Here is a 9,779-nt window from a genome sequence, read left to right on the forward strand (position 1 = left end):
GTTGTCTGGATAAAAAGGCTTTAGATGAAATCAGATTCTTAATCTTGAGGCACAGTCCTTCTAAGGCAAACGGGTTGATCCTCTTTTTAATGCAGTCGATCAGCTGGGCTGTGTCTCTGGTCCTCTGATTCATCTGTAGCGTCTCTTCGATCTTGTTCGCTGGTCTTCTGCGAGGAAACAACCAACTAGTTCCTCTATTCTTGCCCATTTTATAGAGCATTTCCACCAAACCCTTTGTGCTCATTGGCCAGTGGTTGTTGCCATGGCTGTCCCATTGGTCACCCATGACATAAGGTGATTTTCTGGAATTTCCCGAGTCGTGTCCATATCAGACATGCCATCATCATCTCAGTCCTGAGCTGTCTGCTGGCCTCTTCTTTGCCCTGCGCCCCCGCCTTAGTCATCAGTCTTGTGCTATAAGCTACAGCTCTCACTTCCCCAATTCCCGAACATCTGCTCTATTCCTGTCTCACTCAACGTTACACTTCCTCTTAAACAGAGGCTTTAGTTATTACATTGGTGCTGCTCAAACTTTTAGTTACAGCGTTTACTTAATTTACAGTTTAAAACCATTACTTAAACTTCATCCTTTTTATTCATACACCACACAACATTATCTATTTCATATATAGCTGATTGAGAATGTCAAACCTTAATGTTTTTTTTTTTTTACTCTGATTCTCAGTTCTTAACCACATTTCAATCATACATCTTTTAACTTGTTAATCAAAGATTACAAATTTTATTCAATACATGTGAAACAATATAAAATCATCATACATCCTTTCTTTGGATATACTTGTTTATATTTTTGCAAAAGATAACACAGATAATATGAGGCAGATCATATGTGGCTCCACACAGGCCTCTCCAGTCTCTCAGCTCCAGAATATGAGAACATGCTTGTTTCACTCACCACTGCTTCAACGGTGTGTTTTAATAATTATTGCATGGATTACACATAAGGATATAAGGATATTTATTGTAACTTTTATGGAGTTAACTGTGAGCAGTTACTAAATGTTGCATGGATTACATGGAAAGATCTCACCTTATTTTGACAATAGCTTCTACAAGGAAAGTTGCAGAGACATCTAAGCCTTTACAAAAACACAAAACAATTATAGTTCCTACAAAGAAAATCACAGAGACATGAAACCTTCTGGGATTGATCCATATGAGGCCCTGAACAATATTCAATGGTCAAATGCTGACATCATCGTAGCCCCGCCCCCTGAGAACAGGAAGTGTCATGTTTTTCTTTGGATGCTCTATATTTGATGTCCCTCACCTAATCAATGTGAAACTGTCCCGATTAACATATAACATGATGATCTAAGATAGTCTCCAGTACTGAGTGGTCTTGTTTTTCTCTGCTCGAAATATAAGCCCCTTGTTCAGAGGCAACCTGTAATAAAGAGGACTGTGAGAAAATGGTCACAGGAAGCTGAAGAAGCTCTGCAAGGTTGCTTTGAGGCTACAGACTGGGACGCAATGTGCCAGCCACATGGAGAGGACATCAATGCCATGACTGAATGTGTAACCGACTATATAAACTTCTGTGTGGATAACATCATCCCCACCAGAACCGTGAGATGCTTCCCCAATAACAAACCTTGGATCACCAGTGACCTGAAGGACCTGCTTAACAAGAAAAAAAGAGCCTTCAGAGAGGGAGACAGAGAATTATTGAGGAGTATACAGAAGCAACTTAAAGTCAAGATAAGAGACAGCAAGGAGGTGTACAAGAAGAAGCTGGAGAGCAAGCTCCAGCAAAACAATATCAGAGATGTGTGATCAGGGATGAAAAAGATCACAGACTTCAAGCAGAAGGATGATCAGACCGTTGGAGGTCTGGACAGAGCCAGTGAACTGAACACATTCTTCAAAAGGTTCAGTTCAGAAACAAGCTCCTCTCCTGCTCACAGCCAAACAGACATTCCACCTTCCTTTGACCCACAGGACCCACAGCTGTCCAGTAACACCTCACATTTTTTATCTTCCACCTCAGCCCTAGACCCTTCTGCTTCAACCATATCAGAAGATGCTGATGCTTCCTTTGCTTCCCCCTTCCACCTGTGTGTCTCAAGAAGTCAAGTGAAGATGCAACTGGAGAGACTGAATCGGAATAAGGCTGCAGGTCCAGATCATGTCAGCCCTAGAGTCCTGAAGGCTTGTGCAGAGCAGCTCTGTGGGATTCTGCAGCACCTATTCAACCTTAGCCTGGCCCAGAAGAAGGTTCCGGTGTTGTGGAAGACCTCCTGTCTTGTTCCGGTACCAAAGAAAACTCACTCATCAGTCCTCAATGACTATAGACCTGTTGCCCTGACATCTCACATCATGAAGGTCCTAGAGAGACTCCTTTTGGCCCACCTGAGTAAGCAAACAGTAAACTATCAGGACCCCCTTCAGTTTGCTTATTGCTGTGGAGTTGGAGTTGAGGATGCCATCATACACCTGCTTCAACAAACCCACTGTCATCTGGACAAAGCCACTAGCACTGTGAGGATCATGTTCTTTAATTTCTCCAGTGCATTTAATACAATCCAACCTGATTTGCTTTGTCAGAAACTCCAGAAGACTCAGGTGGAGGCCTCAACAATCTCCTGGATCAAAGACTACCTGACAAACAGACCACAGTTTGTGTGACTGAAGGGTTGTGAGTCTAACCAGGTAGTCAGCAGCACAGGAGCACCACAGGGGACTGTACTCTCACCATTCCTTTTCACTCTGTACACTTCAGACTTCCAGTACAAGACAGACTCCTGTCATCTGCAGAAATACTCGGATGATTCTGCAGTCGTGGGGTGGATCAGAGATAGACAAGAAGCTGAGTACAGGAAGGTGGTGGACCACTTTGTGGCATGGTGTGGAAACAATCATTTCATTTTGAACGTGACTAAAACAAAGGAGATGATTGTAGATTTGAAGAAAAACAGGAATAAGTCAAAAACTATTTCTATCATGGGAGAAGAAGTGGAGGTGGTGGAGGAGTATAAATACCTCGGTGTTCACCTGGACAACAGACTAGAGTGGAGATGCAACTGTGAAGCCATCTACAAGAAGGGACAGAGCAGACTGTACTTCTTGAGGAAGCTTAGGTCCTTTGGTGTTTGCAGCAAGATGCTGCATATCTTCTATAAGTCTGTTGTGGAAAGTGTGATCTCTTCTGCCATCTTCTGCTGGGGAAGCAGCATCAGAGCTAGGGACTTAAAAAAGCTCAACAAGCTGATAAAAAAGGCTGGCTCTGTTTTGGGGACTCCTCTGGAACCTCTGGAGATCATTGTGGAAAGACGGATTCTTCATAAAATGAAGAACATTATGGAGAACCCTGAGCATCCTTTCATGAGACTGTTCAGTCAGAGGCTTCTTCAGATCTGCTGTAAGACGGAGCGCTACAGGAGATCCTTCCTGCCCACAGCCATCAGCATCTACAACGGCTCTTTGAAGAAACCTGCGTAATATGAGCTACAACAACCTTTAATTTCCCTTTGGAATTAATAAAGCATTTTTGAATTGAATTGAGATATCGGACACTGGTACCAATCATAACTTCTGTGTTTTTCTTGTTGCAGAAGTTTTTAATCCCATCCACAGAAGTGTTGCCTACTATTATCTTGCATCTTGCAACTGTGAAGCCATCTACAAGAAGGGACAGAGCAGACTGTACTTCTTGAGGAAGCTTAGGTCCTTTGGTGTTGGCAGAAAGATGCTGCATATCTTTTATAAGTCTGTTGTGGAGGGTGTGATCTCTTCTGCCATCATCTGCTGGGGTAGCAGCATCAGAGCCAGGGACTTAAAAAAGCTCAACAAGTAGCAGCTGCATTGGCCACAAAAGGAGGCCCTACACCATACTAATAAATTATTGTGGTCTAAAACCAGGTGTTTCAGTTTCATTGTCCAACCCCTGTATTACCCTCTTGGCAAGGGGTCAGGTAGAACCTTGTGTACACTGACGCTTGCTCTCCTTGGTGGAAGTCAATAACCTTGCACTTTGATTTACTATTTGTGACTTGGGAAACGGTGAACTTTATTTTAACAGACATGAGTTTTCTTTTGAGTGCCCTCACAATTTATCTGTTAATATTTTGATACTTAAATAAATAAATAAACAACCAAAAACAATAAAAGAATTTATGTAGTCTCTACAAAGTTCTCTCACATTGCAGCTGTTGTGTTCGCCTTTGAAAACAATTATGTCTCTGGTTTTCCAAATCTCAACTAGCATTTCTCTGGCTTGCTACTCCTCATGGAGCTCATTCTACAATCTGAGGTACGTAACGAGACCATGCGGCTGGCAAGTACCTGACGCAAGAGGTCACTCCTCCCTACTCTAACTAAACGAGAAGGGAAGGCGTCCTTCCAGTCTCTTTCGTAGAAAGAGAGGAAGACAACAGGAATACAAACAAGCATGCAAATGGAAATTATTGAGCTCATTTTGATTTATCATGCAATTAATTTAATCCACACGATTAATTAATTTATTGCTTATTGCGATAAACCTAGTTGTAATTCATCTTTATGACTTCAGCGAGCAAAACTATAATTTTCTGATTCGGCACCTAGAAAGACCTAGATTCCTCAAATATTTGTTACTATCAGGCAATATTTCATACTTGTTCCCTTACAGAAGTGAACAGCGATTGAGTAGTTGTATACACTTTGTCTAAAAGTAAGGTTCACAACAGAAAACCTACCTCTACAAAGGGTGTTAAGCTGTCATGATTTGAAGGTGTTTGAGTTTTATTTTGGGTCCTACTCATGACTATTTATATTTTCCAAGTATTGTTTTAGTTCATTCCTTTTTGATATAGTTTCTTATTCATTCTATTTATGGTGCGTTTTAGTTCTGTTACTTGTGCAAGATTTTTCCTTTGGTTTTATTGTGTCTTTTTATCTCTGTTTAGTTCCAGTCATGTTTTGTTTTTACTCTATGCCCCTGCCATTGTAATCTGCTTCATACGGTTCACCTACTTATGCCCATCAGGCTCATGGTTTTCACCTGTGCCATGCTCGTTGTATACTCTGTTTTTCTGTCTACTCCTCGTGGATACATCCTGTTTGTTCATGCCACGCCAAGCCTGTCTATGTTTTTGATTATCACTGGTATTCCATGTCTGGCTTTAAGTGCTCTCTTTTTATTTAAATAAATCTTTTCTACTTAGTGCGCTGCTCCTGCCTGCCTGCCTGCCTGCAATCTGAGGTTTCCCTTTGGGATTAATAATGCGTCTTTGAATTTGAATCCAAGAAACAAGTCAGAAAGAAAGCTCTAACATTTTTGAATAAGACTGCTGAAATAGCCCTCCTTGAACTGCCACCTTAACGTGGTGGAGGGGTTTGAGTGCTCAAATGATCCTAGAGGCTATGTTGTCTGGGGCCTAAATGCCCCTGGAAGGGTCTCCCATGGCAAACAGGCTCTAGGTGATGGGTCAGACAAAGAGCGGTTCAAGAATCCCTCATGAGGACAAAAATATCGAGGCACGTGACGTCGCCCGGTACGGCGGAGCCGGGGTCCCACCCTGGAGCCAGGCCTGGGGTCGGGACTCGCTGGAGAGCGCCTGGTGGCCGGGTCGCTCCTCGCGGGACCCGGCTGAGCCAAGCCCGAACGAGAGATGCGAGGCCATCCCCCAGTGGGCCCACCATCTGCAGGGGGAACCGTGAAGGACCGGTGCAAAGAGGATTGGGTGGCGGACAAAGGTGGAGACCTCAGCGGCCTGATCCCCGGATGCTTAGGCTGGCTCTAGGGACGTGGAACGTCACCTCACTGGGGGGGAAGGAGTCTGAGCTTGTGCGGGAGGTCGAGAGATATTGACTAGACGCACAGCGTGGGCTCTGGAACCCATCTCCTTGACAGGGGTTGGACTCTCTTCTACTCTGGAGTGGCCCACGGGGAGAGGCGGCGGGCTGGTGTGGGTTTGCTTGTTGCCCCCCAGCTCAGCCGTTTCGTGTTGGGGTTTACCCCAGTGGATGAGAGGGTCGTATCCCTGCGCCTTCAGGTTGGGGATAGGTTGTCGTCTCGGCCTACGGGCAGAGCGGTTGTGCTGAGTACCCGGCCTTCTTGGTGTCCCTGTCCGGGGTGCTGGATAGTGCCCCTCCCGGGGACTCCTTTATTCTGCTGGGGAACTTAAATGCCCACGTGGGAAATGACAGTGACACCTGGAGAGGCGTGATCGGGAGGAATGGCCTCCCCGAACTGAATCCGAGTGGTGTTTTGTTATTGGACTTCTGTGCTAGTCACGGATTGTCCATAATGAACACCATGTTCAAACATAAGGGTGTCCATCAGTGCACTTGGCACCAGGACCCTAGGCAGGAGGTCGATGATCGACTTTGTTGTCGTATCATCAGACCTTCGGCCGCATGTTTTGGACACTCGGGTGAAGAGAGGGGCTGAGCTGTCTACTGATCACCACCTGGTGGTGAGTTGGATCCGCTGGAGGAGGAGAATGCCGGACAGACTTGGCAGGCCCAAGCGCATAGTGAGGGTCTGCTGGGAACGCCTGGCGGAGCCCTCAGCCAGGGATGTATTCAACTCCCAACTCTGGGAGAGCTTTGACCAGATCCCGGGGGATGTTGGAGACATAGAGTCCGAGTGGACGATGTTCTCCGCATCTACTGTCGATGCTGCTGCCCGTAGCTGCGGCCGTAAGGTCTGCGGTGCCTGTCGCGGCGGCAATCCCAGAACCCGGTGGTGGACACCAGCAGTAAGGGATGCTGTCAAGCTGAAGAAGGAGTCCTATCGGCTGTGGTTGGCTTGTGGGACTCCTGAGGCGGCTGACGGGTACCGTGAGGCCAAGCGTGCTGCGGCCCGGGCTGTGGCAGATGCAAAAACTCGGGCCTGGGAGAGTTCGGTGAGGCCATGGAGAAGGACTACCGGTTGGCCTCGAAGCGATTCTGGCAAACCGTCCGGCGCCTCAGGAGGGGGAAGCAGTGCTTCGCCAACACTGTGGGGGTGGGAGGCTGCTGACCTCAACTGAGGACATTATCGGGCGGTGGAAGGAGTACTTCGAGGATCTCCTCAATCCTGCCATCACGCGGTGGAAACAGAGGCTGGGGACTCAGGGCTGGACTCTTTAATCACCCAGGCTGAACTCACTGTGGTGGTTAAAAAGCTCTGCGGTGGCAAGGCTTCGGGGGTGGATGAGATCCGCTCTGAGTACCTCAAGTGTTTGGATGTTGTTGGGCTGCCATGGTTGACACGCCTTTTCAACATTGCGTGGCGGACGGGGACAGTGCCTCTGGACTGGCAGACTGGGGTGGTGGTCCCCCTTCTTATAAAGGGGGACCGGAGGGTGTGTTCCAACTACAGGGGGATCACACACCTCAGCCTCCCTGGTAAGGCCTACGCCAGGGTATTGGAGAGGAGAGTCCGGCCGATAATCGAACCTCGGCTTCAGGAGGAGCAGTGTGGGGGAAAAATGGAGCGGGAGATCGACAGACGGATCGGTGCGGCTGCCGCAGTAATGGGGGCACTGTGCCGGTCTGTTGTGGTGAAGAGAGAGCTGAGCCGAAAAGCAAAGCTCTCAATTTACCGGTCGGTCTACGTTCCTACCCTCACCTATGGCCATGAACTTTGGGTCATGACCGAAAGAATGAGATCCCGGATACAAGCGGCTGAAATGAGCTTCCTCCGTAGGGTGGCCGGGCACTCCCTTAGAGATAGGGTGAGGAGCTCGGCCATCCGGGAGGGGCTCGGAGTAGAGCCGCTGCTCCTCCACATCGTGAGGAGCCAGTTGAGGTGGCTCGGGCATCTATACCGGATGCCTCCTGGAGGCCTTCCTCGTGAGGTGTTCCAGGCACGTCCCACTGGGAGGGGGCCCAGGGGACGGCCGAGGACACGCTGGAGGGACCATGTCTCTCGGCTGGCCTGGGAACGCCTTGGGCTCCACCCGGAGGAGCTGGAGGAGGTGTCTGGGGAGAGGGACGTCTGGGCGTCTCTGCTGAGTCTGCTGCCCCCGCAACCCAGTCCCGGATAAGCGGAAGACAACGAGTACGAGTACTGCTGAAATACCCCGCCAAAATGATGCCAGGCCACCATGTTGATGGCTGAAACAATAAGTGCTTTTGTTGTAACTTGCTAAGGGAGATTTATCCAAATTTTAGCAAGGATATATATACTGTATGTACGCACTTGAATCTGTGTGTATAACTGTGATGCTTCAGAAATACAAATTCAATCTTGTGCAACTAAGTTTTGCTTAAAATTTTTTTTTTTGTTTGTAATCATACCATCTAAAAAACTGTTCAAATGCTTCATTAAAAGCCATAAATATATGATTAATATAAAAGTGCAAAATATATGAAAAATATGATTTCATGACAAATATGAGTGTAAACATCTGACTGGCACTTTAACTGCTCATATTGTTGAAGTCAAGTATTGTCTTGATTTTTGTTTCCAGGCTTGCGACATAAAACCAACATCTCCCCCTTTCTCCATTCATCCTCACTTTTTATTCTTCCTTTCAGGTTTTCACGGTCTGATGAGTTGTCCCGTCACAGGAGATCCCATTCAGGTGTCAAGCCCTACCAATGTCATGTATGTGAAAAGAAGTTTGCCCGCAGTGACCACCTGTCAAAACACATCAAAGTCCACCGTTTTCCACGAAACAGCCGGACAGTTCGTTCAGCAAACTGACTCTTCTCTGCAGTTCCATTGATCACAGGGAATGCTTAAATCAACTTCACAGAGAATTATGCCACAGCAGCAAAATTGGACTGTAAGGATGTAGTACTTTCTGTGCCAACAACCCAAAGCCTTGCTCTGAATTTGAGCTGTCTGGGATTTATTGTAATGAACTAGAAACCAAGCTAAAGTTCTTGATTTGGCATCTTGTGGTCATGACGTAGTATCTGCAGGGGAAACAAACACGGGGTTCAACCACCACTGCATTTGTGCTGATAAGCTTGTTTTCTTTTAGTCAGGATTATATGATGCTTTTATGTCCAGTCTGATTTTTAGTTTCTTCTGAGCTGTCTTGTACATTCTAACTTGTTATTTGGATCCCGATCAGAGACTAGAGAGGTAATATTCTTACTCTGCTCCATAGAGGTTTGCTCTGTAACTTTGTCTTGGCTTAAACTGCCTCAGCTGACTTTCATACTAGACTCCTGTCATTCAACAACCTGTTTGTGCATGAGGAGAAAACTATTATACTTAAATAAAAAAGCCGTGATTAAAGTAAGGGAGGCTTTTATGCAATGTGAACTCCTTTCACCTTCAACTGTTTTTGACATGAAGAGGAGCAGAATGACACAGCAAATCAAGAAATGTAAAAATGAAACAACTTGTAGTTTAATCACAGTAGTATGAAATGAGCCGTAAGTATTTTTATTGCTTTTTACAAGCTGTCATCTGTACATATTTGATTGTCCTCTGTAAAAGGTTCAGGCCTTACAACATGATTTCTCCTGGAGACCAGAATTTTGCCAGGTGTGTTTTTGTTGTTCTTACATACAAAACTGACAGTGGAGACAGGAGATTTCCATGTTGTTACAATATGCCACACAGATCTTGCAGAAAAAAAACTGCTGAAGAAGGCAAAACCTGGAAATTTAGAGTGGATTATAAGTCCGTTATTTTATTTGATTTTTGTTTACAACACAGTCACTCAGCTAGGCATGTTTAGATGGAAAGGTTCCTGTTTCTTTCTAAATGCTTTATCTAGATGCTGTAATAAAGCATTTAGGGCCTATGCAGCAAAAAAGGCTTATTAATTTACTACAGATTTAATTTGAAGCCACCTCTCTCGCTGGCAGACTAAGTCTCAAAACAACTA

General features: G+C 45.9%; 1 protein-coding gene across 1 annotated transcript in view; it reads left to right on the forward strand.

The window, feature by feature from the left end:
- LOC124856105 (Krueppel-like factor 15) overlaps nt 1-9,424 on the forward strand; it is a 44,593-nt gene extending 35,169 nt beyond the window's left edge. Inside the window, exon 3 of the mRNA XM_047346309.1 lies at nt 8,470-9,424. Within this exon, the coding sequence (XP_047202265.1) occupies nt 8,470-8,638 (169 nt within the window). The 3' untranslated portion in view covers nt 8,639-9,424. The remainder of the gene's footprint in view (nt 1-8,469) is intronic.
- The last annotated feature ends 355 nt before the right edge of the window (nt 9,425-9,779 follow it).

Source organism: Girardinichthys multiradiatus, chromosome 20 (genome assembly GCF_021462225.1).
Source record: "Girardinichthys multiradiatus isolate DD_20200921_A chromosome 20, DD_fGirMul_XY1, whole genome shotgun sequence".
Classification (NCBI taxonomy): Eukaryota; Metazoa; Chordata; class Actinopteri; order Cyprinodontiformes; family Goodeidae; genus Girardinichthys; species Girardinichthys multiradiatus.